General features: G+C 43.5%; 4 protein-coding genes across 6 annotated transcripts; 3 read left to right on the forward strand and 1 right to left on the reverse strand.

Moving 5' to 3' along the window:
- The first annotated feature begins 592 nt into the window (after positions 1–592).
- LOC112890064 (probable 1-deoxy-D-xylulose-5-phosphate synthase, chloroplastic) lies at positions 593–5,594 on the forward strand. 3 transcript variants are annotated; one of them, XM_025956905.1, is made up of 11 exons: positions 593–820; positions 967–1,161; positions 1,306–1,425; positions 1,520–1,684; positions 1,791–1,941; positions 2,373–2,641; positions 2,827–3,106; positions 3,542–3,846; positions 3,965–4,243; positions 4,544–4,828; positions 5,021–5,594. In XM_025956905.1, exons 2-11 carry the CDS (start codon positions 1,000–1,002, stop codon positions 5,168–5,170), a joined length of 2,166 nt encoding a protein of 721 aa, XP_025812690.1. In that variant the 5' UTR covers positions 593–820; positions 967–999; the 3' UTR covers positions 5,171–5,594. The 3 variants fall into 3 exon arrangements, with proteins under 3 accessions (XP_025812690.1, XP_025812691.1, XP_025812692.1); XM_025956906.1 differs by lacking the exon at positions 593–820 and adding an exon at positions 844–862; XM_025956907.1 differs by lacking the exons at positions 593–820; positions 967–1,161 and having other exon boundaries at positions 1,306–1,420.
- A 778-nt stretch (positions 5,595–6,372) lies between these two features.
- On the reverse strand, positions 6,373–9,452 carry LOC112889558 (protein arginine N-methyltransferase PRMT10). The gene is made up of 8 exons (XM_025956265.1): positions 9,185–9,452; positions 8,907–9,099; positions 8,572–8,677; positions 8,247–8,436; positions 7,624–7,809; positions 7,453–7,536; positions 6,866–7,048; positions 6,373–6,642 (listed from the first exon to the last, which is right to left on the reverse strand). Exons 1-7 carry the CDS (start codon positions 9,380–9,382, stop codon positions 6,872–6,874), a joined length of 1,134 nt encoding a protein of 377 aa, XP_025812050.1. The 5' UTR covers positions 9,383–9,452; the 3' UTR covers positions 6,373–6,642; positions 6,866–6,871.
- A 1,220-nt stretch (positions 9,453–10,672) lies between these two features.
- On the forward strand, positions 10,673–13,455 carry LOC112891152 (putative cytochrome c oxidase subunit 5b-like). Its single transcript, XM_025958087.1, has 6 exons — positions 10,673–10,871; positions 10,946–11,031; positions 11,142–11,192; positions 12,615–12,681; positions 12,854–12,933; positions 13,066–13,455. The coding sequence occupies exons 1-6, from the start codon at positions 10,739–10,741 to the stop codon at positions 13,129–13,131; spliced, it is 483 nt and encodes a 160-aa protein (XP_025813872.1). The 5' UTR covers positions 10,673–10,738; the 3' UTR covers positions 13,132–13,455.
- A 5,653-nt stretch (positions 13,456–19,108) lies between these two features.
- Positions 19,109–20,864, forward strand: LOC112891151 (probable receptor-like protein kinase At5g20050). Its single transcript, XM_025958086.1, has one exon. The coding sequence runs from the start codon at positions 19,259–19,261 to the stop codon at positions 20,633–20,635; it is 1,377 nt and encodes a 458-aa protein (XP_025813871.1). The 5' UTR covers positions 19,109–19,258; the 3' UTR covers positions 20,636–20,864.
- Positions 20,865–27,143: the final 6,279 nt, after the last annotated feature.

Below are 27,143 nucleotides of genomic sequence, written 5' to 3' on the forward strand. Positions count from 1 at the left end.
CAAACAATCAAGAACATGGTTCCATTCCACTACAACAGAATACTGGCATGATTAGGTCACGAAAACTTAGCTAAAACTATTTTAAGAGCACTATGGGCACTGGTTCTGGAATATGGCCACCTAGAGAAAGTGCCATGGCTCCAAACCACAAATCGAAATGATTTTTCGTACCAACTCGTATCAATCAAGAAGTATAGACACACACTCATATAGGCAAATGGAAATCACACACGAGATGGAAAAACAGGAACTTGGATTCTGCTGGGTATATATGCTCGAGCACCATGAAAGCACACACGAGATGGAAAAACAGGAACTTGGAGAGACTCGGGAGGAAGGACGACTCAAGGAGGCGCAAGTTTGGGGTTCTGTGCTGTATTTTTCAAAAAGACCCTTATTTTGGATCTCAACTATTTATTGTGGTCCATATTCAATTTATTTGCACATTGCCCCTCGTTTAGATTTCCACGTCGCAGTTTTCACAGATTAGCCCCCGCGTAAGCAAAAGGCGCCGCAATTTGGCTACAGTTCGCGGCACTAACGAAGCCGACGTGGAGGGAATCATTACAAGACAAGACCAATTAAACTAGGACTCGAAAAAGATTAGAAATTTCCGTTGGGATTAGCCTCTCTGTCATGTCGCCAGTACAGCGCGACACTCCGCATCCACCCAAATCGGAGCTAGGGCTGCTGGCCTGCTGCCCCCCACGGAAGGCGCCAGGAGCCGCCGCATCCGGCCGCATCGCCGCCGGTCCCGCGCGAGGAGAGACAGCGGCGGCGTCTTCTGCCCGTTTGAGGAGCAGGGGAAGCTGGATTTGAGGTAGCCGCGGCCATTTCAGTTTGTGTTTCAGCGAATTGGCAGGTTGTTGGTTTTGGGAGGGGGGAGAAGCTGCTTGGATTCAGCTGTCTTACTCCAATTCAGGTTTTCTTTTTTACTTTCTTCTTAAATTGGTTGTCAAATTGCAGGATTCGGGGCACCAGCTAACGGCCGGCTCCAGCATGGACACGGCGTTTCTGCGTTCTCCGCTTGCTCGCAATCTAGTTTATGACGAGTTTGCCGTTCTTCACTCCGCAAGCTACCGTTTCCATCCTCTGCGGTATTCGAGGTGCAATCCGACAAACTCGACCCCCGGCCAAACGCTGTCTGCTTCGCCATCAAGGGTATGCTCTTTCGAGCGTTGCAGTGTGTAAATCACAGGGACTTTTCAGTTTCAGAGTCGATGCGTAGTTCCAAATTTGCATATGCCGTTACAGACCTGGAGTAAATTCCGAGTTTTGTGATCTGATAGTACAACTCTTGTGCAGGGCTTGACTCAGCGAGTGGCCGCGTTACCAAATGTTGATGATTTTTTCTGGGAAAAGGATCCCACTCCGATCCTGGACACAATTGATGCGCCCATTCATTTGAAAAATCTATCTAGTAAGGTCGTCAGACAGAGTCATACCTCTTTTGGGCTTCCTTTCTCATAATATCTATGATTTGAGAAAATTTTGACATTTGCATACCTAATAAAAACAGGAGCTCAAGCAGTTAGCTGATGAAGTTCGTTCTGAAATATCTTTCATAATGTCCACAAAATGCCAGCCATGTGGTCCTGGTCGCTCAGTTGTGGAGCTGACAATTGCTATACATTATGTGTTCAATGCCCCAATGGATAAGATACTGTGGGATGCTGGTCAGCATGTAAGACATCCCTGTGTTAATGTTTCCAACTACCAGATATCATTTTTGCTCAAGTTTCTCATCTTCTATCTTCTTCTTTTCGCTCAATATTTTCCTTTTTCAACAGGCGTATGCACACAAGATTCTCACAGGAAGGCGCTCTCTCTTTCATACTATTAAACAAAAAAACGGCCTTTCTGGTTTCACATCTAGATTTGAGAGCGAGTATGATCCCTTTGGTGCTGGACATGGATGCAATAGTCTTTCTGCTGGCCTTGGTATTGCCTCTATTTGTTCATCACTGTCTTGCATGTCAAATTGTTTGTATGTAATTCACATATTCTATGCATGTGGAATCGGCATGTTGCTCAGGAGTTATTTTCTTAGTATTTTTTCACTTCTATGCTTTCAATTGATGGTCTGTCTGTATGAGAAATTCGAGAAAGTTGGATTTAGTTTCAAATCCAATTATGCATGCAGCACTAAGATTTTTTTTTTGGATAAAGCCTGATATAAATTGTTATGCTCAGTGCTGTCAGTTCCTATTCTTTATTTTTGTGTGAAATTGCATGGAATCCTCACAGTATTAATTGTTTACACAGCTTAATAAAACACAAGACCTGTTCAGTATTTCCTAAGTCTTACTTCTTTTGTACTGTCTTTTAAGGTTTCTTTTCCTTTCTATAGTTTGAGAGTTACTTCTTATCAGGGATGGCGGTTGCAAGGGATATAAATGGGAGAAAAAATCGAATAGTGACAGTTATAAGTAATTGGACAACCATGGCTGGCCAGGTGTATGAGGCAATGGGTCATGCTGGTTTCCTCGATTCCAACATGGTAGTTATTCTAAATGATAGCTGTCACTCCTTGCTTCCTAAAGCTGATGGCCGGCCAAAGATGTCAGTCAATGCCTTTTCTAGTGCTGTCAGCAAGATTCAATCCAGCAAAGGATTTAGGAGGTTTAGGGAGGCTGCAAAGGTAAATGTTTATATACTTTTGGAATGTGTTGTGAACACAGCATTGGACCTTTCAGGATGCCTGTAATTTTATAGCTCTGATTTCTTTTGTCGGAAAACAACTTTGTCCTTGCTACTTTGAGATTTATGGTGTAGTCTTATGCTATATGAATGTTCCTATTTTTGATATTTGAACTTTTTTCCTAGGGACTGGCTAAATGGTTTGGCAAAGGAATGCATGAGTTTGCTGCCAAAGTTGACGAGTATGCTCGTGGTATGATAGGTCCTCATGGAGCAACTCTTTTTGAAGAACTTGGATTATATTATATTGGTCCTATTGATGGGCATAACATTGATGATCTCATCTGTGTATTAAAGGAGGTCGCAACTCTAGATTCAACTGGTCCAGTACTTGTACATGTAATTACTGGGACTGAAATTGACACTGGTGGAAATATTAGGAGTGAAATAACTCCAAATGACGAAGGTTTGTGATACAGGTCACTATCAAAATATGTGTGCTACTTTACTTTTCTTTTGCTAAACTAGGAGGCGTGCTTAGTGTTTTTCTTTTATAACTCTCTTGCTCTGTTACTACTGCACTGGGGTTCCTCATGTATGGACGGAAGAAAGATGGGAAGACAAGGAAATGTCATTACTCATGCCAAAAAAGTTTCTTAAAAATCACATGTATGCAAGTCATGATTAGCATTTAATTTCAGCCTCAAATTTTACATATTTGTTTAAGTTTCTACATTCTAATTAGTATACTAGGAGTCTACTGGTGCTATGTACTGATCCTTTTGCAATTGTGATATTATCGTCCTTTGAGATTCATTACAAAATGTATGTTCCTTGCATATACGAGCTATATGAATTGGAGGAATATTTTATGGATTAACTTTCTTTTTACTGATAACAGGGCCTCCAAACTCAAGTCATGATCTTCTTAAATTTTTAGAAACTGGGCTTTCTAGGACGTATAATGACTGCTTTGTAGAAGCATTAACAGCAGAAGCAGAGAATGACAAGCGCATTGTGGTAGTTCATGGTGGCATGGGAATGGATCGATCACTCCGCTTATTCCAGTCCAGCTTCCCAGACAGATTTTTTGACCTTGGCATCGCTGAGCAACACGCTGTTACCTTTTCTGCTGGTTTGGCCTGTGGAGGTTTAAAGCCTTTCTGCATAATTCCATCCACATTTCTTCAGCGAGCATATGATCAGGTGACAGCACATACTGCTGCTAAATTAGTATGGGCATAAGCTCTGCTTAGTTCAGTAAATCTGCAAGGCTGCTCTACTGTTGTTACATTACATTTTATAAATCCCGCATCTATGGCAGATAGTTGAAGATGTGGACATGCAAAAGATACCGGTTCGATTTGCTATCACAAATGCTGGTCTGGTGGGGTCTGAGGGCCCAACTAATTCAGGACCATTTGATATAACATTCATGTCCTGCTTGCCAAACATGATTGTCATGTCACCATCTAACGAGGATGAACTTATTGACATGGTGGCAACAGCTGCAATGGTTGAGGACAGACCTATTTGCTTCCGGTATCCTAGGGGCGCCATTGTTGGGACTAGCGGCACTTTAACGTATGGGAATCCACTTCAGGTAGGTTCCTTTCAATTTATTTTGCCATGTCGTCATAACTTGTAAATAGTACAGCTCTCATATTTCAAGCACATCTGCCGTAATTTATTGCCAGGAAGGATAACTGTTACAAACAGCATACAATTTCTATGTATTTCTTACCATTACAAAATATAAAGCAATTCGTTGCTTTGAAAAACAAAAGATTGCTTATTTCGGCAAAGTACATGACTTTTCATTTATCTAAGCTCAATGAATATTCATCATGAACAAAAATATTTTGAAAGTGTATGTTATAATGGTCTCCGTGCCCTTTTTCAGATTGGTAAAGGAGAGATTCTTGTTGAGGGAAAAGAGATAGCTTTTCTTGGCTATGGTGAGGTGGTCCAGCGATGCTTGATTGCTCGATCTCTTTTATCAAACTTTGGCATTCAGGCGACAGTTGCAAATGCAAGATTTTGCAAGCCACTTGACATTGATCTAATCAGAACGCTATGTCAGCAGCATAGTTTTCTTATCACAGTGGAAGAAGGAACAGTTGGCGGCTTTGGATCGCATGTCTCTCAGTTTATTTCACTCGATGGTCTACTTGATGGCCGAATAAAGGTATCTTCTCCGCTTTGCTTTGCTGTTTGTAACTACTCTACCTAGATCAAAACTTGGTCTGTGTTCTTGCCATGGAGCCTCCAGCTCCAGTCCTCTTGATGTGCTAATTAGTAGAACTTCAAGGTTAGTGTTTGGTCAATTAGTTGTTTCCATATGCTAATCTCAAGGTGTACTTTTCTTTGTAACTTGCAGTGGCGACCCATTGTGCTACCAGACAGGTATATCGAACACGCTTCACTCGCTGAGCAACTCGACTTGGCTGGCCTAACTGCTCATCACATAGCTGCAACCGCATTGACCCTCCTAGGGCGTCACCGAGATGCACTTCTGTTGATGAAGTAGAGAAACGGAAACAAGAAGAAAAGTTAAAATCACTCGGTACTGTGCAAAAGTTTGACACGAAGAACACTTAACCTGAGCCTGTCGTGGGAGATGGCCAAATGCACTACTCTGAAGAGTTACAGTAAAGGCAACACTATGTTTGCGCCGTGCATACTATAAACCCTATTTTGGGCATCAGGTGACCCTGCAAAGCATTTACAGGACGATACGCTGTAATGTATTGTGGATGTAAATACTAAAACGGCGGTGCTATTTTGGTGATTAGGTGAGCCCTTAAAGCATTTACACGATGATACGCTGTAATGTAATGTGGATGTAAATAGGTGTTGAGGTGCCATGTATCGGTCGCTTAATAAGGCTACTGAGTTTATAATGTACCAGTTCCATTCTGAATGAAATGATATGGCGAATTTGGGGGCGTGAACACTGAAAAGAACAGATGAACCCAGCAAAAATTTGTGTCAGACTCCAGTAGTTCAGCGATCTAATTCAGCAAAGTTTCTACAGCTATTCATCCAACTCTCTAATCACGGCCACCGTACCCTCCTCCAAGCGGCCTCGGGGCGGCGGCGGCGGAGATGACGCTGTTGACGAGGATGTTGGTCGCGGGGCCCAGGAGGCCGAAGCAGAAGCCGCCGCACTACCAGTTCGTCGTCGAGCTGAACTTGGTCGTAGACTCGTTGATGCTCTCGATCTTGGCGAGAACCGGTCTGTTTCCTTGCCGCTACCCAAACCCTCGATCTTGGCGAGAACCAGAAGGGAAAACCCAGCGGGGACGGGTACTTTCCTTGCTTTGTCAGCTGTCTCCCTTCTCTGACAGTTTCGTTCCTGGTGTGAATCCGGCAATCCGCTGCTAATCCTCGTGCGGCTCCAAGTAGGCCAACGTCTTGACTCTTCTTCACAAAGACTATGGCAACAGCCCAAACAGCCTGATCTTAAACAGCCCAAACAGTCAAGTATGGAAGCCCAGACAAAATTGGGGAGCACACTAAGAGTCAAATTTCATTAACGGATGGCCACCAAGGATGTTCTGGTTCTCAACACGCCGCAACACTCACCAGTTGTATTGGTGGCAGGGCATTGGCGGATGAACAACTGCATCACGCTCGGCCATTATAAACTAATTTATCAAACTGGACCGAATGCAACAAAATTTTGTACCCAAAGTTAATAAATACTGTAATGTGGATCAAAATCGGACAAACATATCAACATTGAGAAACAATGGCTCCACTACTCAGAATAATCAAATAATAAGATATTACCAATACAACAAAATCTCTGGCACTACATCATGCCTCATAGTATCATTGTACAAATCAAGGCCTTAAGCCCATCTATGAATACCACACATCATACTAGGGACTACAATTGCTCAGCTTCCGAGCAACGATTCAAAGGTTCAGCGACACCTGGACAATTGGTAACTGGTGCCCCATCTTTCATCGAATGAATCAGGTCTAGTCAGCATTCTGTCAAAGCATAAATCACCAAATGAACAAGGGTTAGGTTGAGCCATGTTAGCAATAGAAAAGCAATGCAGTATGCTTCAAGCGGGGGTACCAGTGACAACATGCCACTACGAGTGAATCAGTGGCAAATTCTCAAACAATAGTGAACCGCAATGCATTTGCATATGATACAATAACACAATAATCGTAATTCATAAGCAAATTATAGTTTTGCGAACCAAACCTTGCTCTACTCCAAATACATCTTGGTTGTGATTGCTGGATGCTTCCTACCAGAGAATTCATGCAATTCATAGGTGAACTCCATATCCATAAGTCGATGATTTTCCTTTGAGCGAACCATCGAGAAGGAAACATTAACACTGTCTCCTTTAGATACTTTCACAGGTGGAGTCAGCAAGAATACCTTCAAAGGAAAACAGAAACTGATGAATTTTTTTCAGGCCAGCAAACTACTTTAAGAATGTCATGCATTTAAATAATGACACAATCAATAGAAAAGAGTGCTGTTTTTCCAAAGTTATCACATCAAATAAAAACGTTCATATGTAGACTAATTTCAGAGAAATAAACATGTATCTTTAAATAAGTTTCTTTCTTTTTTGAAAGAGAGGCTTGCTCCCTGCTCTTGCCTATAATAAAAATTCAAAAAGAAAACAAACATTTATTTTCCTTCTATTCACACATTTTCTTTTGTTATGAGTCAATATTTGCAAGCTGAAGGAGAAGACAGGATTGAACAATTTCTAACGATGAACTAAGCTCATAATTCTAGGAATAACCAAAGAACAATGATTCCAGGAAACCAACCTGCTGGCCCCAATGAGTCCCCCCCTGCTCATCTGGAGCTGTATTTAACTCAACTTCCTCCACTGCAGGGTTTTGCGCACTACCCTGAAATTATTATAATCATAATGAGCACCTTCTTTGAGTAGTAACACTGTCATAAGATGAAGTGGGCCAAAATAAAGTTTGACATACTCTAAAATGAACATCAAACCATCCAGCCAGTGCTGATAATCTAGCTCCTTCCAGGCTGATTGGCAACATAACTTGCGCTCTAACTTCTCGGATCTCATCAACAGTGGCTGTTAAGCAATCAATTTCCTTAATAACTGCAGGTTGGCCAATGACTTGGTTTGGATGAAGATTGTTCCATATCGCAGACTGCAGAAGAATACAATCATGTGTACATTAAGTGAGCAGGAAAGGCCCATGAAACATACAGGCTTAGTCATTCACTACTCTTGCATGCTGATTTCTTAGCAAGAGCTTTTAGGATACCCAGGTTTAGGATAAAATCTAGGGCATGCTTCATAAGATGAAAAGGCTAAATAAAATAACAGAGTTCAAATTTGAATTGAGATAGTAATATAGGCCTCTAACTATGTAAGCAACAGTTAATTGGAAGTATTTCAAGAAAGCGAAAAGGATATTTTTTTTCTGAACAATTGCTCAGAAGGGCGCAACACATTCATTATACTTACTTAAAAGAAGATACATAATTTACTAATAAAGATATAAGGTGTTCACAACCTAAGAAAATCCATGAATTTTACATTCCAAGACTGCAGAACGAACTAGAAGAAATAAGGATAACATACCTTGAGATAGTATTTTTCGTGTTCTGCACGATATGCCTTTGTCAAAGCATTCATATTGACCCCATAATAAGCTTGAGTGTCCTGAACAAATAGATTCCAGTCATCCATAGCAATATCCAAGTCTTCCATCTTTTTGTCACCCAAACCAGTTCTTATGGGTGCTAGCCACATCCTAGCATGACTAGGATACCTGCAAAAAGAATGATCTTACACTATGTAAATGTGCGTTCTTGGTGCAAGAACAAAAGATTGAAAAGGGAATCGGTTTTCTATTTAAGAAGAAACTTGATAGTGTTTGTTAACATAACTTGCAGCATACACTTACATTACACCATCTGGCTTCAACCAGCGGTCACGGGCACAAATGACGGAGTCAAACATGGATTCTCTCAAAAGAAAGTAGCCCATCCACTCTGATATAATGACATCAACTGCAGTTTGAAACAACATACAGAAACATAGTCAATACTCGACACATGGTAACTACCATATTTCGATTAAAGACTAGAAGTTTTCTCTTGATGATATAACAAAGTATGTAGCTCATATGGTTGGAGTGTCTTTCCAATTGGGACACAGATTACTTCTCTTTACCGTCGATTCAGAATTGAGGAACCACACTACCACAGTAAGAAAAAGAATCAAGAAATTAAGGCTCACCTTTCTCCGGCAGCTCAACGTCTTCCACGGTGCCCTGTATCACCTCGACGATGTCCGCTACGCCGTTGGCACGCGCGAGCTCCCGCGCGTGCTCCGCCATATTAGTCGCCTCGACAGCGTATACCTTCCTGGCCCCGGCCTGCGCGCTCCAGATGGCGAGGATGCCGCTCCCGGTACCCACGTCAAGGACTACCTGACAGATCCGCCAAATTCATCAAATCAGACACCCAAATTGCTGGAAAAAATCGAAATTTAAGGGGTTTCAAGGGTCTCCTCACCTTTCCCTCGAAGTGGGGAGCGTTGCGGAAAACGGAGGAGTGGTAGGCGTCCATGCGGACGCGGTCGCAGAGCATCTCCTTCTGGTGGTAGAGGTAACCGTAGGTGCAGAAGTAGTTGGCGAAGTCCACTTCCTTGTCCACCGGGCGCCCGCCGGAGGAGCCGGCGGCGGCGGCGGTGCCGTTCGGGAGGGACGCCATGGGTGGAGGCGGGAGTGGGGGCAGCCGACAGGGGGTTTTCGCGTGTTTTGGGAGGAAAGGCGCCTGTTTGCTAGGGTTTATGGAGTCGTGTATTTTAAAGGGTGGTTTGGATGAATGTTAGCCCTCGGATCTTGTCTGATTGTCGTGCTCAGGTTGATCGTTGCTAAATTTTGAAGCTCACACTGGCCTGTTGAAATTCAGCCTATTTCAGATGAACTTTAAGTTTTGGTCAATTCATATGGTTGTTTCCATTCACATATCTAGAGTGTTACAAAGTAGAGTTACCTATTAAGATTCTTTTTTCTTTTACTAGGTAATAAACTAGCTTTGATGATGTCATAATATTTCGGCACTTAATCCCAACCCTTACAAAAAGAAAAAAAGAGAGAAATATTTTCATTTTTTATATGGGAAAAGATATCTAAAACTTCCACTAAAAGTTTAAAACTCAACACCTTATAAACTTTGGGTAGGTGTATAAGATTCCACTCAAAAAGTAATACGAATTACTTACATGAAACGTGAAAAGAAGTTAGCATGCCTCTTTTGCCTTGTGGGCTAACCTTGTTTGTCAATCTTTTTTATGCACTTTAATTTTGCTTAAATATTTATGTCTTATTTGAATCCTATCAACATCGGCAATGAATAGTTGCTATCAGTGAAAGTAGTCGATATTGCGTGATACTCCCTCCATTTCAAATTGTAGGTCATTTTGACAAATTTAGATATATAGATTTTGATATGCATCTAGATATACGCCATGTCTATATATATATAATAAAAATTATATATCTAGATTTGTCAAAATAAACTACAATTCAGAACAGATGAAGTAGCAATTTTGGTATTGTACCTAGTAAACAACAGTTTCTTTCAAATCCTATGGTATTATTTCAAAATGGATGCATATATTAATCAAATAATTTAATGTCTATACAATCATCATAATTGGTGGATTCTCTTTCTTTGGCAAAACCATATGCCGTCCTACATTGGTATTTTGAATTAAGCGCAAAAGTACAAAACCTCATCATTGACATCGGTGCACTTGCTTGTAGACTTTTTTTTTGTCAAAATTAATAATTCTGAGATTTAACAACCTGTACGTAGTGCAAATTGAGCGCCAATAATGGCTGTTTTGGTCTTTTGTAGTAGTTCAAAATAGCTATTCATTTTTTTAATGGCAACACCCATTTCTTAGGAATTTTCTATAACCTTTGTTTCGATTTGCAACATTTTACACCCAAGTGGGGCCCGTATACCGGCGGTCTATAGGCCGAAAGAAAAAAAAAACAAGTTGGCCGGACCCTTTCTAGGCAGCCTCTCCATCTTCTCTACGGTCCTTGTGCCGCCGCTATGTGGAAGCGCGCCACCTCCCTCCTCCTGCGCCGCCAGCGCTCCGCCCTGGCCCCCCGATCTCCGGCGGTCTCCGCCGCCGCTGCGCCTGGCCTCTGCCGGACGCCGGCGCCCCTCTTCTTCTCCACTCTTGGTAACGACCGTTCCCGTTCCTCAAAAGCTTCAGGCGGTAGCCCCGATTTGATGGGAAGGCCCGTTCTTCTTCAGATGCGGCTGGTATGAGGACGAGGGTGGAAGACGTGATGCCGATCGCCACGGGGCTCGAGCGCGAGGAGATCGAGGCCGAGCTCCAGGTCTCGCCGCATGGCCGCTCTGCCTGTTGCCGCCGCTTCATTTCTTATAACAGGTTATTTGTTGGTAAAAAAATAAATTTTGTTGGTTTGGTTTGTTTTTTTCTGTACAGGGGAAGAAGAGATTCGACATGGACGCGCCCGTCGGTCCCTTTGGCACCAAGGTAAGCGCTTTCTGTCTGCATTTCCTTTGGCGCGTGAGCAGTTGGGACTGCTGAATCGGTTGCTTAGGATGGGATTGTGACTTGTGAGCGTGTTGAGCGTGTGCTGAAATGTCAATCAGTCAATGTGTGGCCATCTGACTTGCGCTTGTGGATGCAACATGTTTATTTAGATTAATTTGTTTGTACGCGTGAAATGAGATATTTGTTTGAACGTACACTGTGGAAACGTTGAAGATACTTATTATATTTTCAGATATTGGGATAAGATCACACCCGTCGCTGTGTTATTTTGTTCATTTGGGCAAATTTAGGTCACATCTCACATCTATAGATGAATGTGTTCTCCACCATTTTTTTTCCTTGAGTTATTGAAAACTTATATGGCACTAGTTATGATGTCAATGATTCATTCTAATGCATAACTCCTGCTTGGGCAATTAAGTTCATGAGCATAGTAGTGTTGCTAGTTGAGTTGGCAAGTAAGTTTGTATGCTGAGCCCTAATTCAAGTTCCTTGATGCCAATTTTTATCTTAACTTTTGCTTCGTGTTTCTGGGCATAATAAGCTTCTAGCTTGTGGTCGTTCTTTGTGGCATGTGATAGATAGTATGTGATAGATAGTATTTGCTTACACACTTTTATCAAAATTTGTTTTCTTAATATGAGGTTTTATTCTTTTTATTTGTGCTAGCTTTAGTAGATCAATTCCGTTAGATGTTAAATCAACATTTTAGGTTTCCTGTAACATACTAATTTCCATACACTAATTATGGCACACCTGTTGGATCTTCAATACTTGCAGGCATCTTGATTTTGCTATTTGACCTGTGATATTCTTGTTCTGTTTACCATTGTTTATCTTTCTGTGCTTGCTTCACAATTCCATTCTGTTTTGAGACTTATGTGAATCTACAGTATCATTGAAAACTCTACAGCCTAAGGTTATATGTGTTTCTTCAGTGTGTTCCCTGTTCACGTGAGCCTTGCTGTTATGAACTCTAGTTGAACAACCCATGATGCTGTCCTGTTTGTTATGATATACTCAAAAAGATCACTCTGATCTTGAAGTTGAATCTGACGTTTCTTCAACAGCTTTCTTTTATATTTATCAGACTCTAAGATAGGTTATCCTGAATTTGGACAACGCGTTATGTAAATGGAAGATGGTCTTGTATGACTGAATCTTAGTGTTTTACTATTGCCATGGCTTTGTCTTTTGACTTACATCAGCTGGGAATTTAGTGAGTTTTACCCAGCTGACCAACTAATGCTAGGTTCGATTCAGCTTCAGCCTGCCAATGAAGCACTTTGTAGAGTGACATATGAATTGTGATTTTGCTTACATGTGTCTTTTGTATCCTTTTTCAGTTAAATTCATTTGATTCTTGTGTCGTTCAGTTGAACTAATGTCTTCCCTTCATAGGAAGCCCCTGCTGTGATTCAGTCATACTACAACAAAAGGATTGTTGGTTGCCCTGGTGGTGAAGGAGGTACAGTACTGCTCATGCTAAAATATCCCAAGAGGCTTCCAGAATTCAAATCCTCACCTGTATCTTATCAAGATAAAAAATATTCATTTTTCTGGAAAAGTATTTAGAAACATTCATGAACCCTTCACTTATCTAATTGGCTTATACTGCAATTGTTATTGACCTTTTGCAGAAGATGAGCATGATGTGGTGTGGTTTTGGTTGGAGAAAGGCAAACCACATGAATGCCCGGTCTGTACTCAATATTTCATGGTATGTTGCTTACTGTTGGCATAAGGTCCTTGCATTCCGAGAGCAATTCTTGGCATGGAAATACTGTATTCTGTGTGATGTATGCTACCTCACCTTTTTCTGAGTTACAAGCTTCCATCTTTATCTCCACAGCTTGATGTGATTGGAGGAGGAGGATCCCCTGATGGACATGATGATGATGATGATCACCATCATTAAGGTTCTGTAGGCTATGGCAATAAAATGGGGGGTACAAATACAATTTTTGTCACAGCGTTATGAAGCTGTGGAAAACTCAGCCTTTGGGCCTTATAGAGTTCAGTAGACCATGTCAACCCGATTGCCCACACGGCTTGGAAGCTGGAAACAGCACATGGTTTGTAAGACATTAATAGTCCGTTTGGTTGAGCTGTGGATTTCTGAGAATCTGATTTCTGCTGTCAGCTGTGGAAAATCAGCTGTGAGCTGTCGGCTGTGGGAAAGCTGAAAGCCGTTTGGCTGAAACTGCTGTCAGCTGTGGTTTTTTGGTACAATTGGCTGTTATACCCCTGTTATGTCTCTGAGTTTAGTTTTAATGTTCATATGTATTCATTAGCAGTGAAGTATTAATATATATTCTTATTAATTAAAATAAGGTATATTTAATAATCTATTAAAAAATAGTTAATAAAATAAATGTACCCATATAATTAGTTCAATTAGAGAATGCTATTATATAGTTAATATAAAATATAGATAGTTCACAATATAATTAGTTCACGTAGTTTCACATGAAAGATACAAAGTGGAGTACAATCATGACTATGTAACCAAAGCATTCGCTATGTTGTCACGAATGGTATTCATGGAAATCTCATTCTCCTCCTTAAGAACTTCATCATCATCTTGAACTTGAACTACTTGTTGCCCTTCATTAGCATCCTCATCCTCATCCATAGGCATGTAGTCTTCATTTTCATCACATTTCTCAAAATCATCATCTTTTAGTGCACTATCACGAATGAAATTGTGCAATGCCATGCAAGCCATAATGATCTGCGCTTGTATTTCAGGTGAGAAACTTGGTAATTTTTTCAATATGCGCCACTTTTGTTTAAGGACACCAAATGCACGCTCAATGATATTACGGAGTGATGAATGTAAGTAATTGAACATCTCATACTTCCCTTGTGCACGATGCCTACGAAGATGAAACTCCGGAAGATGGTACGTGCTACCTTTGTATGGAGCTAGGTATCCGGTACGGTTCGGATAACCGGAATCCACTAGATAATACTTGACTATAAAATTGATAAACAACATGTTAGTATATACTAGACACATAAAAAATCTAAAATGCATATGAAACTAGCATCAATACCTGCAGGTGGCTTTGGAAATCGATGACCAAAGTTTGTCAAAGCATGATTGAGAATTCTAGTATCATGTGCAGATCCTGGCCAACCAGCAACCACAAAGGTAAACCTCGTATCAAAGTCACATATGGCCATAATATTTTGAGATGTGTATCCGTGTCGGCATGTGTGATTAACAACTTCATCATTAGGCACTGAAACTTCAATGTGTGATCCATCTATTGCACCAATAGCATCTTTGAAGTGAGGCCAGAAACGATCTTCTCTCAATTTAGGATGAATAGTACTGAAATTAGGATCCTTTGCCCTGATATTATCTGCAGATAATTTGCCCAAACATGACAAGACTTCTTTGAACTTCATGTGAACTGTCCATAAAGATCTTACAAATCGATTTTCCGCTTGGGAGAATGATTGAGGGCCTCCAACAATCCACAAGAACATAGCAAGTGACTCTATAGATGAAACATTGCATGTGGACTTCAATCCATAAGTGGAAACAAGCAAATCATGGAGTGACCAAATGACCTCAGGAGTGACCCTAAACATCTTGTAGAATTGATTAGGATAAGTTAAACACTCCTTAAACCATTCCATCCCACTTTGTTGAGGATCTCTATACGCACTTTTGTTTAAGTATCTTGTGGAATATTGGTCAGCTAGGTACCCAAGACTAGCAGCTTGGTTAGACAATTCGGCTACAAGTTGCAGTCCCTTGCACGCCTTCTTTGTCAACTCTTGAAGTTCCGTATCCATCTATAAAAAAAGAATATTTTACAATCAACAATGACATACATACAAATACAGCAATTGCATACAATCAACAATGACACATACGCATAGATAAAGGTTCTCAAACATACATTAATAATGGTTCTAAAACAAGCAAATATTCTTACAAGCATACACGAATAATGGTTCTAAAACAAGCAAACATTATTGGAAAAAGAAGTCTCTCTTCAACTCTTATGGCAGCTGCTTCATCTCATGCTGCCTCTGCAACCAATCAAGTCTCCCTCGAAGTGTTTCAAAAGTTGCCAATAGCTCTCTAAACTCAGGTTTTACCATGACCAAACTGGAAGTATGCAAAAGAGCAGTCCCCTCCTGCACCCCACATTTTTTCACCATCTTTATAGCTTCTGCAATGGTAGGAACATGGCTTGTCGTAGTTTTCGACGAAGCTTCAATGCTTGTGCTTATCTTGTCCATTCCTTCTTCTATCTTGCTGCAAGCTTGCTTGTACAACCGTAAGAATGGACTGCTCTTGTCTTCCTTATCTTCCACACTAGTTGAGGAAGATGCCTTGCGCTTCTTGTCATTTTGGTTCCTCATATTCAGATTTGCATTGGATGTACTTCTTTGTATCTCTTGTACATCATCATCAGTTGAGTTAGCAGAAAAGTCTCCTGGTATGGTGGCCGATGCCCCTGTGACATGGGCACTTCCAAACATAATGTGCAATGATTCTAAATTAGCCGGGCCACATTTTTTAAACTGCACATGCTTACATTTCCTTCCATTTGGTGGATCATGACATTTCTACAATCAGGTACAAAAGAAGCAAGTGAGCTATTGTCCAACAATCATAAATAATAAAGAAAATAGCTACACAAAGTAGTACATACCGCAAGATGTTCTTCCCACCATTTGTCATCACAATCCACTGTTTGTCTCGTCTCATTCCATCCAAGTCCGGTAGCAGTATTTTTTAACTCCATAAAAACAGAGTAATTTCTTTTGAGGTTGTCCCATTTATTCTTGAATTGCAAGTGTTCAAGTTTCCGACCCGATTCTTCCAAGAACATAGCTTCGACATTCTTCCAACCAACCTTATTAAGGTGACCTAATGGCCTATGTCCCGCAAGAACTTCATTTGCACACAATTCACAAAAAAGCTTCACATGAGCAGCACTCCAATCTTCCTTTTCACCCATTCTAATATACACATAGAGAGCAATCATAATTTATAACAATAGTTCCAATTCATCAAGTAGAGAGCAATTTCAGTAGCAAAGTTATGAAAATGACAAAAACATAACTAAGTGGAAGTTATTAACAAATGATGAGATCTTAAGATGCCTACTGGTTCCCCAATCAAACTCCGAAGATGCAGGGCCTCGAGGATGAGCTTTCAGGTACTGAGATCTAGATGCAAGCTGAAATGTCACAGGCAGAAGTTAGCACTACAAATATCCAAAGAAACTACTCACAAACATGTAGTGAATCTGAACTCTAATTTTAGATGCTTTCCAGGTAGGGTTCCAGATCTAATATGTGAGGCAATTCCACCGGTATTGATTCGTTACATGATACGAACATTGTACAAAGAGCTAGCCAAAAAACAAGTATATTAAGCTGAGAAACAATGCCCAACAAGAATGTTTTGCAGTAAAGTTATCAAGCTAGTGCAATTTTTCAGCTCCATTCAAGTCGTGCTTTGCAACCATGTTTTCATGCTAGTAACTCTCCAGCCCCCACATTACTCCATATAATCTGACTGACTATGAATCTGGCAAGTTGCCAGATGGTGGCTAAGCAATAATAGTAACCATATATGAATAGAGAGCATGGTATATGTTCTTATCATGTCTCTGTTCTATAGTATATGTCATAGAGAGCATGGTGACCAACTTGACAGTGCAAAAAGGATGGTGCTGATTACTATGGTCTTCAGTTACTGATACAGATCATGCACCGTAAACGAATAGCTCAGTTAATACAAGATATGGAAAGTGCATGAATATAATTCTTTACTGGAAATGCCAAATGGATCCCTAGTTGCCGCTGCCAGCAACATCATAGTTACCCAGGCGTACTACCCAGGCATGCCGTAACAATAACAAATATAGCAATTAATGATGGGCCAACAGCTTCACATTGCAAATAGTCTCACTCAAAAAATGAGCAGAAATTTGCATCACACTTCCTGTCTTCCAGCAAACAAACATTAGAGCACACAGTATCGCAGGAACAAGACCTATAACCAAATTTAGGAGACATTCAATCACATCGCAAATATATGTCCTTCCTTCGCAAAACAATTCAACAACAAACATGTGAGCACACATAAACATCACAAGAACAAGATCTATAACCAAATCCATGAAACACTCATTCACATCGCAATTAATATCTCTCTTGACAAACAAGCATTAAGTCATATACTACAACTACTGACAAATTCAGCCTGCGTTCAAATGGGCAATGACATTCACACGGTCGACATTAAACCCAAGCACAATCCGAACGATAAAACCGTCCAAGATAGCTATGCCAGTAAATTGATACACCGTGCCATAAACATCATAGTTGAAAGCTGATCAAGCAAGCACAAACTGAAACAAACGAATATCCTAAATGACTACTTTGAAACATCATATACTTCGATAAGCTACTAGCAGAATAAACGCAATGACCAGACAGGCTAATGCATTCATGTTGAATACTACACTCCCTCAAGCTTCTGCATCTAGACAAATGAGCACAAAAGTAATTATTGTTGCTAGGGGAAGAAAAACTGCAACAAATGACAAAGAAGCCAACAGAGGGGGGCCAGAATACGGATCGGATCGATTACCTGGCAGGGGGGTCGGGGCGGGGCGGCAGGCCAGGGGGGCGTGGCGAGCGGGGACCGGGGCGGGGCGGGGCGGCGGGGCAGGGGAGGCGGGGCGAGCGGGGAGCGGGGCGGGGCGGGGCGGCGCGGCGGGGCAGGGGGGTCGGGGCGGGGCGGCGGGGCAGGGGCGGCGGGGCGAGCGGGGAGCGGGCCGGGGCGGGGCGAGCGGGGAGCGGCGGGGCGAGCGGGGAGCGGGGCGGGGCGGGGCGGCGGGGCAGGGGAGGCGGGGCGGGGGCGGCGGGGAACCCTATCGCAGCTCGGGAACGAGCTCGGGAAGAAGAAAGAAACGCGAACCGGTACCTACATAAGCGGTGGCATGGCGGGTAATTTCACCCGAAACGCAGTGAAAATCAGGCTCCGGGGCGATTCTTCGTGTGAACTGGGCAACGCACCCGCGTTACGAAAATCGCTGCGCCGGTGCAAGCCGTTTGGTTCGGATTTTCGCGTTCTAGACGCGAATCGGACGTGAAACGCCCAACCAAACGGACCCTAAAGTCACTTCATTGACTCGGCTATACAAATAATGGGATTCGTTATACTTAGATAACGCTGTACTTTTGCCATTCAACACATGTTCTGCTGAATCAAAGATTCAAAAAATAGTTACTTGTCTGGATGATTCTGTTTCCGCGTCGCCTTTACCAAATCTGCTGATGGAAGATCTGTTGTCTGAATATTGCTCACACCCTGGTCCGTTGAAGTGCAGGTGTGCAGCTGCAGTCTCTAAAGAATTTATCAGATATAAGCAGTGGCTTCCACGAAACAGTCAAGATAATATTGTTTCTCCTTGATATATTTTTTTTCCAAATGCCAACGTGGCTGAATCACTGATGTTGCTTAAATGTTGAATCGTTATGGACGAAACATTCAACTTTGGATTTGGCCAAAGTAGAGACACCGAGACACTGACACCACACAAATCCACTAGACTGATGTCACTCGAGCCGTTGAATCAGTGTGCTCTTTCCTCAACTTGACCATGCAAGTGATGGTTTCTTCCCTGCGCACGAAATTTAGGACGAATTCGCTATTGCCATTTTATCTAGTTGTTCATCTGAACCATTCTTCCCCTACCTGCCATATCCTTTCTCTGATCAAGTCAGAAGATTGCTGCTCCAGACAAAGCCACTGTTAAGAACCAAACCTCAACTCCTCTAGGATTGGTCGAGACATCACTGTCGTTCAATTCGTCAAAGAGTTGCATGTCATCCCTCATCCCCCATGTGTATATTTACCGAGCATCGCGTCAAAACGAGCTCGGATAGCGACGACGAATCGCAAGAACGCCACAACGAAGTGCCAAGTCAGAGCGAGTGGTGAACTGGTGAGTGAAGCTGAGCGACGTCGACGCCAGACGGTGATGGCATTGGCGTGATCGATGGAGAGCAAGACGGCCAAGATCCAAGCCGGCGCGGCGGCCGTTGTGCTGGTGGCCCTCGAGCTCTCCCTGTTCCTCTGCTTCCGCCTGTCGAGGCCGTTCTACCTGTCGACGGCGGTCATCCTGTCGGTCGTGCTGGCGGGCACCGTGGCGGCGCTGCTGTGCCACGCGCTGAGCCCCCGGGGGCGGGCCGAGCGCATGGCGCGGCGCCCGGTGCTTGACAGCGGCGAGGAGGTGTCCGTGCGCGTGGAGTACAGCTTCTTCCGCAAGGTCGCCGGGCTGCCCAGCCGGTTCTCGCTGGAGGCGCTCGCCACGGCCACGGACGACTTCCAGTGCGTGGTCGGGCGGGGCTCGTCGGGGACGGTGTTCAAGGGCATCCTCGACGACGGCACGGCGGTGGCGGTGAAGCGGATCGACGGGTCGGCGTACGGGGACAAGGAATTCCGGGCGGAGGTGTCGGCCATCGGCAGCGTGCAGCACGTGAGCCTTGCCCGCCTCCTCGGCTTCTGCCTCGTCCGGAACGGCCCGCGCTTCCTCGTGTACGAGTTCATGGAGAACGGGTCCCTGGACAAGTGGATCTTCTCGCAGCACGGCGGCGGCAGCGGCGGCGGGCGGTGCCTGACGTGGCTGCAGCGGTACCAGGTCGCCGTGGACGTGGCGAAGGCGCTGGCGTACCTGCACCACGACTGCCGCGCCAAGGTGGTGCACCTGGACGTGAAGCCGGAGAACATCCTCCTCGACGACCGCCTCCGGGGAACGCTCTCCGACTTCGGGCTGTCGGCGCTGATGGGGAAGGAGCAGAGCCGGGTGGTGACCACGGTGCGCGGCACGACGGGGTACCTGGCCCCGGAGTGGCTCCTGGGCGCCGGCGTGACCGAGAAGTCCGACGTGTACAGCTACGGGATGGTCCTGATGGAGATGCTCGGCGGGCGGCGGAACCTGCAGGCGGAGCCCGGTCCCGGAGGGTCGCGGCGGTGGACGTACCTCCCGAAGCTCGTCGCCGACAAGGCGCGGGAGGGGCGCGTGATGGAGGTGCTGGACCGGCGGCTCGCCCCGTCCTCGGTGGACGAGGGCGGGGTGCGGCGGCTGGCGCACGTGGCGCTGTGGTGCGCGCAGGAGAAGGCCGGCGCGCGGCCGACGATGGCGCGCGTGGTGGAGATGCTGGAGGCCAGGGGCGGCGCGGCCGTGGAGCCGCCGCCGCCGTCGGACATGATCGTGGTCGACCTGCTCGCGCTCGACCCCGCCGCGCACGCGCACCGCGGCGGCGGCGGCCCGTTCGGGCTGCCCACCACGCCGACGCCGGGCTCGGCGGGGACGGCGTCGTCGGTGGCGAGCATGAGCGATTCATTCGCGCTCTCCTACCTGTCCGGGCGGTAGCGCGCGTTGCTTTGCCGTGTGCGTCATGGCGTAGCGACCAGCCAATGGGCAGATCAGACTGTTCAGAGTCCAATACTCCAATCAATTGATGATCCAAACGAAGGTGAAGACTCTGTCTTCAGTTCAGGTGCATCAATGCTTGCCTCTGAACTGAAGATTGAGATGCAGGTCAGCAGGTGTTGTTTCAGTAGGTTGAAGCTGGAATACCATCAGGGGGTGTCTTCTTGCTTTTTTTAACATCAAATATGATTTTCATTCTTTGTTTCTTTTCTTTTTTTCATGTCACCTCACCTGTAACAATGGTGGCATATTAATTTGTTGTCCCACTGTTTGAAAATGAATTAGGATGACAAGGGAAATAGTGGAACACGCGAGGAATACAAGTGATGTGTGGGGGCGCGGGCTGCTCCAATTGCATCCGTAGTCCTAGTCCGTTAGTTTTTATTTGCTTGCTTTTTAGTACGTTTGAAAATGGCCGAGTAATCTACTCTACATGTGGGATTTATTTTAAAAAAAGGGTGAAAAAAATTAAATTTGAAAAAGGGGTGCTATTTTGGAAATTTTCGAAAAATGGGTGCCTCCCGCCCGATCAACGGGCGGGAGGCGTGGGGCTGGAGACCTCCTGCCCATCCAACGGGCGGGAGGTCCCAAAATTTTTCCCAGGCCACTCCCGAGAGCCTCTTCGCAAATAAAAAACTTTTCTTATTCGTGAAGAGACCCCCGGCGCGGCCGCGGTAACGTCCCGTCCGCCCAACGGGTGGGAGGTTCCTATCCCGCTCGACCAACGGGCGGGACGTTCCTCTACCACTATATAAGCCCCCACCTACCCCAAATTCCCATATTATTCAGCAAAAATCAGGAAAAAAAGAAAGGGAGGAGAGACAGATAGCAGAGGAAGCGGCGAAGCCTGTTCACACGTCGGTTTGGAGGTATATTCTCGTTCTAGTCGTATAATTACTTGAAAATAACTATGATCTAGAAAATATTTCTTAGGGTTGTTATATTTTGAGTAGTTTTTAGTATTTTCAATAGTTTTTAGGAATATTTCTTAGGGTAGTTATATTTTGAGTAGTTTTTAGTATTTTCAATAGTTTTTAGGAATATTTCTTAGGGTAGTTATATTTTGAGTAGTTTTTAGTATTTTCAATAGTTTTTAGGAATATTTCTTAGGGTAGTTATATTTTGAGTAGTTTTTAGTATTTTCAATAGTTTTTAGGAATATTTCTTAGAGTAGTTATATTTTGACTAGTTTTTAGTATTTTCAATAGTTTTTAGTAATATTTCTTAGGGTAGTTATATTTTGACTAGTTTTTAGTATTTTTAATAGTTTTTAGAAATATTTCTTAGGGTAGTTATATTTTGAATAGTTTTTAGTATTTTCACTAGTTTTAGAAATATTTCTTAGGGCAGTTATATTTTGAATAGCTTTTAGTATTTTTAATAGTTTTTAGAAATATTTCTTAGGGTAGTTATATTTTGAATAGATTTTAGTATTTTTAATAGTTTTTAGAAATATTTCTTAGGGTAGTTATATTTTGAATATATTTTAGTATTTTCAATAGTTTTTAAAAATATTTCTTAGGGTAGTTATATTTTGAATAGTTTTTAGTATTTTCAATAGTTTTTAGAAATATTTCTTAGTGCAGTTATATTTTTTATGCAGATATGGCGCAGACACCGGAGCTCCTTGACGCGAACACCGACGAACGGCACGGGTCGTACCTGGCAGCGGTGGAGGGGCAGCAGCTTCACGAGTTGCGTCCTCGTGTAGCAAAGGAGTTGTTGCACCTGGACAACCGCTGGCTTGACAGGTTATACTTTGTATTTTTTTACGGAATGAATGTATTGCTTGTACGATAATTGTAACCATAATGCAAAATATACATGTTACGTGAGGCTGGTTTGCTGCCACTCGCACGTATGCTTCAGGCCGGCGACGGCAAAGATGGTGGCGCCAAGAAGCGGATGCAGCTGGACCGCTCTCTACTTGCGGCGTTGGCGGACAGGTGGCGTCCGGAGACGCACACGTTCCACTTGCCGTGCGAGGAGATGGCCCCCACATTGCAGGACGTGTCGTACCTGCTCGGGCTTCCTATCGTCGGTGAAGCTGTTGGCCCGATTGCCGTACCACCTACCTGGAGGGCGGAGCTTCAGGAGCAGTTTGCTCCAGTGAACCTGCCACATTTTTTGGACGTACCTGATACGCCCGGCCCCGCCAAGGGTTGGGTAATACAATATAGGGTACGTACAATTAGTTTTAATTAATTTAATTGAATCATATGTGACTACCTCTAAGCATTGAACAAATATATTTCAGGCACAGGATCTTCACCCTCTGGCTGGGCAGTACGAGGCCTCACGCTGCCTGGAGGCATATCTGTTGTGGTTGTTCGGCTGGGCTCTTTTCTGCAACTCTAGCGGCAACTATGTGGATAAGGTTCTCATCCAGTATGCGCGCGATTGCGGATGCGGAGCCGGGCCAGGTACCTGGGTGGAGCTGGGGATCAGCAATACTTGCTGCCACGTACCGAGACCTTTGCCAGGCCTGTTTCAAGACGGAGAGGACCGCCATCATCACAGGCTGTCCACTTCTGCTGCAACTATGGTCGCACGAGCGATTCGTCATAGCACGCCCCCTAATCAGCGAGGAGCCTTATCCGCCCGAGATCTATGGGCTGTGGCACGAGGATAGCCTCATGATGGGTTCGCTTTGGACCGATTGACGGGTAACCTCTTTAATTTATTGTTGTACATTTCTGTATATGCAAATTACCGACGCAGTTGTATAATTTTGCAGATGAGCTGGGCACATCGGCAGGTCCGAAAAGCATACCCGCAGTTCGTGTCCGAATTTGATCGGATGTGGCCAAAGGATGTCATTTGGACCTCGTACACCGCTGCGGCTGTCCAGACACGTGCACCGCACGGGTTGTCCTCCCTCTGCATACGTGACGAGTCGTACTAGCTCACAAAGGTGAACCTAGTGTTCGATATTGTCGTTGAGCCGTACTGCGTCGAGTGAGTGATGAGGCAGTTCGGGCGACTACAGCACTTCCCTCTCCTACCCCGAGCGTTCCAGGCCGTGCCGTGCAGCGTACACGACTAAGTTTGTGATAACTCATTTTCTATTAATGAAATAATGTTGTCTTTCAAATGTTTGCAACAGATATTCGCGCAGGGGATATCATGCCAACGAAGTCAACTGGGTTGTGAAGTTGCAGAAGTACGTAGGAGGGTGGCTAGACGCACCTGACGATGTGTGGGACAAGCCGCAGCCACACACAGAGGCGTCTTACGACGCATACCTCCGCTGGTACCTCACTCGCACGTGTCCGTACGTCACTCTTTCACGTATTGATGACACAGAGCATCAACACCCGCCGACCATCTCGGACTCGTATCCCTTGTACTGTGATTAGGCGCAGCGTGGCGCGGTACGTCTTTCGCAACTTCAATTATTAAATTTTCTTTTAAAAAAATTGAAAACAATATTACTCTGCTTCCCATTACTCATGCAGATCGATCTGATCAACTGCGTGGAGGTTGAAGCTGCATCTCAGATCACGTTGTTTGAACGTGGAGTACGTGTACCGGACGCACAGTACAAAGAGAGCTTTCGTCGGATTCATGACAACTTGACGCAAGCGTTACGTGCACTAACGTGTTGCAGCAGAGACAACGTGGGGGCCTCCAGTTCATCTCATGCGTTCGCCCACGTGTACACAGCTGGCCCGTCGACCTCTGCAGCACCGCACGCTGCGTCCAGCGGTACTGCCGCTAGTTCGAGCTGTAAGTCCTTTATAATTGCCATTTCGATCAACTTTGATTTACATGACTAATTTCGTTTGTTTTTATAGTCATGCACTCGACGGCAATGGGGCCTCCTCCTGCAAGAATGGAGCCTCAGACGTTTGGCGTCTATGCTCCAGGAACGTCTCTCCAGTCGGGTTCGACGCCAGCTGCTCCGTATTCTCAGGGCTATACTCAACATGCTTGGTCGATGGGAGCTTCTGCACACGGTGGTCTGTCCGGTGTGCCAGACTGGGACGGCGGCTCCGTCAGTTTGTCGGAGTTGGTGGGCGGCGGCGCCGGGCCTGACATCATTGGTCCCTCCAAGACATATGAAGCTCCAGCTCCACAGTCCCAGGATGACCCGTTCATGCCGGTGCCTCCTCCGCCTCATCCTCACCATGCTCTAGATGCACTCACGTACTCGGAGGGGCACATACACCGACGGCCTAGAACTAGGGGGGAGGACCAAGAGAGCGCGAGGACCGGGACAGGCGGAGTAGATACTCATGATTCAGTGGTCTCTATATATTTAAACTGTTTTTTGTATGATACTATTTTATTTTTAGTGGGTTGATGTATCGTACTATCGTAACATTTGGATTCTACGTTGCAAAACGTTATCGTTTAACCATCTTCATACAAGTTTTAGATACAGTAATTTTCTTCGTAAAATTAAATTAAAATTTTATATATATATACAAAAGAGTATGGTGAATAAATCTTGTATTTGAAAAAAGTATGAATTTTAAATAGTTTGTAAAATATAAATTCGAACAAAAAATAAAAGAATGGGAACGTCCCGCCCGTTGGGCGGGTGGGATGCCCCTCGGGGGACCTCCCGCCCGTTGGACGGGCGGGATGCCGCCGCGGCCGCGTCAGGGGTCTCTTCGCGAATAAGAAAAATTTCTTATTCGCGAAGAGGCCCTCGAGAGGGGCCTAGAAAAAATTTTGCGACCTCCCGCCCAGTCTCCGGCCCCACGCCTCCCGCCCGTTCAACAGACGGGGGGCACCTATTCTTCGAAAGTTTCCAAAACAGCACGCCTTTTTCGAATTTAATTTTTTTAATCCTTTTTTGAAAAAAATTCCTACATGTGGCCTTTGTGCACCGAAGAAAATGGGCCGCAAGCCCACGTTCTTGTGGAAGTGGAACAAAGTAGCCCAGATTGTGCCGATGCTCCCCAACGCATCTGCGACCCATTTGCCGCATGAACAGCGATGAACTACTGGAGAGATCGGAAGCACTTCATTTGTTTATCTCTCAGTCTTGACTGTTATATTTTTTTTATGACAACTTTGGAGCAATATTATTTTATCATGGGTACTTATTAGGGACTCCTATTGTCTCACTCCAAATAATACATCATGTGGTTGTATTGAGAGGATGTCTAGAGTAAACAGGAATTTCAATGTATTGGTGCCGTGTTCTTTAGTACATTTTCCGTATTAAAGAGATGATGTCTTAAATTAAAACATCCATCTTAATTATTGATGTAAGAAACACAAAAATTGAAACATACAAGGATGATGAAGGTGAAACATCCATCTTCTAAGACAGACTGTAGTTTCTATTGAAATTTATTTTACTAAAAAAAGATAAAATTGTATTAGATATCTTTTGGACATTCGTAAGTGTCCTTCACTTCATATCACTAGACTAGGGAGCATGGGCTAATTATAATTAATATAAACATAAGACTTATAACTACTAATTATAATTATCATCCCCACGCCCTCTTTCATCTATTAAATATTCTAACACATACTCTAAAATATATATTTATTATTATGTAGTTGCAACAGATTTTATTTTGCATCACACCTCCATGTGTGTTTGATATATATTTAATTGAACCATTTGTTTGTGAATTGGTATTCTTATCTCTTCCATCATACGTGAATACATGGTGACACATATTGTGGGTATTATTTTTATATAAATAATAGCATAAATAATATATTAATAATAATATAAATAGTAATTTAGAATTTTATATTGGTGCACTTAATATTTTGTTATAATTATATAATTTAGATTCAGAGTTAGAGGTTACTTTAACTTTAATAATGATATAATTGGATAATTTATATGCAAATTTAGGAGGTTATTTGCATTATTTTTTATAATGGCATAGACAGGTAATTTATATGAAGATTAGAGGGTTACTTTATATTTTTTTATAATGGTAGAGATGGTAATTTAGATACATATTTAGGGGGTTACTTTAGTCTATTTTTATAACGACAGAAGTGGGTAATTTATTACGAAAGATAATAGATCTAATGACTATTGTGATTAGAGTTGTCAGATTGATGGCCCGATGTTTCTTATTTTTGTGAGAATTTTTAGGATTTCTTTATTTTTTTATTTTTTAAGTGTCCACCTAGGATCTTAGGTGGCTTCACGTGGAGGCTTCAAAAAGAGCCTCTAATTAGTACTAGTAGGATTTGTGAGTTTATTACAACAACTATAATTAGGGTTTATAAGCCATATGCAGTAGTAGTCTACTCACATTCGTTAAGAGCTCTTGTTACAAACTATGCTATTTACTTGATTCCAGACTTCTGATATGACCTTCATTAGCTACCAATATACTGTCCTCCACAAACTTCTCAGATGACAGAATGCCTTCAAGTGAACATCCACTTGTCTCATCGTAGGCCGGTCCTCGTCTCTTAATTTTATACTCACTCCATTCCAAATTATATTACGTATCTA

Source organism: Panicum hallii, chromosome 4 (genome assembly GCF_002211085.1).
Source record: "Panicum hallii strain FIL2 chromosome 4, PHallii_v3.1, whole genome shotgun sequence".
Taxonomy (NCBI): domain Eukaryota; kingdom Viridiplantae; phylum Streptophyta; class Magnoliopsida; order Poales; family Poaceae; genus Panicum; species Panicum hallii.

What these genes read in the sequence shown, in the direction of transcription:
- LOC112890064 (XM_025956905.1), top strand. Translation starts at nt 1,000, where the DNA reads ATGGACACGGCGTTTCTGCGTTCTCCGCTTGCTCGCAATCTAGTTTAT. An exon ending in TGTCTGCTTCGCCATCAAGG is followed by an intron (nt 1,162 to 1,305) that starts GTATGCTCTTTC and finishes ACTCTTGTGCAG; the next exon opens with GGCTTGACTCAGCGAGTGGC. An exon ending in TGAAAAATCTATCTAGTAAG is followed by an intron (nt 1,426 to 1,519) that starts GTCGTCAGACAG and finishes TAATAAAAACAG; the next exon opens with GAGCTCAAGCAGTTAGCTGA.
- LOC112889558 (XM_025956265.1), bottom strand. Translation starts at nt 9,382, where the DNA reads ATGGCGTCCCTCCCGAACGGCACCGCCGCCGCCGCCGGCTCCTCCGGC. An exon ending in ACGAAAAATACTATCTCAAG is followed by an intron (nt 7,810 to 8,246) that starts GTATGTTATCCT and finishes ATTCTTCTGCAG; the next exon opens with TCTGCGATATGGAACAATCT. An exon ending in GGTTTGATGTTCATTTTAGA is followed by an intron (nt 7,537 to 7,623) that starts GTATGTCAAACT and finishes TAATAATTTCAG; the next exon opens with GGTAGTGCGCAAAACCCTGC.
- LOC112891152 (XM_025958087.1), top strand. Translation starts at nt 10,739, where the DNA reads ATGTGGAAGCGCGCCACCTCCCTCCTCCTGCGCCGCCAGCGCTCCGCC. An exon ending in CCTCTTCTTCTCCACTCTTG is followed by an intron (nt 10,872 to 10,945) that starts GTAACGACCGTT and finishes GTTCTTCTTCAG; the next exon opens with ATGCGGCTGGTATGAGGACG. An exon ending in TCGGTCCCTTTGGCACCAAG is followed by an intron (nt 11,193 to 12,614) that starts GTAAGCGCTTTC and finishes TTCCCTTCATAG; the next exon opens with GAAGCCCCTGCTGTGATTCA.
- LOC112891151 (XM_025958086.1), top strand. Translation starts at nt 19,259, where the DNA reads ATGGAGAGCAAGACGGCCAAGATCCAAGCCGGCGCGGCGGCCGTTGTG.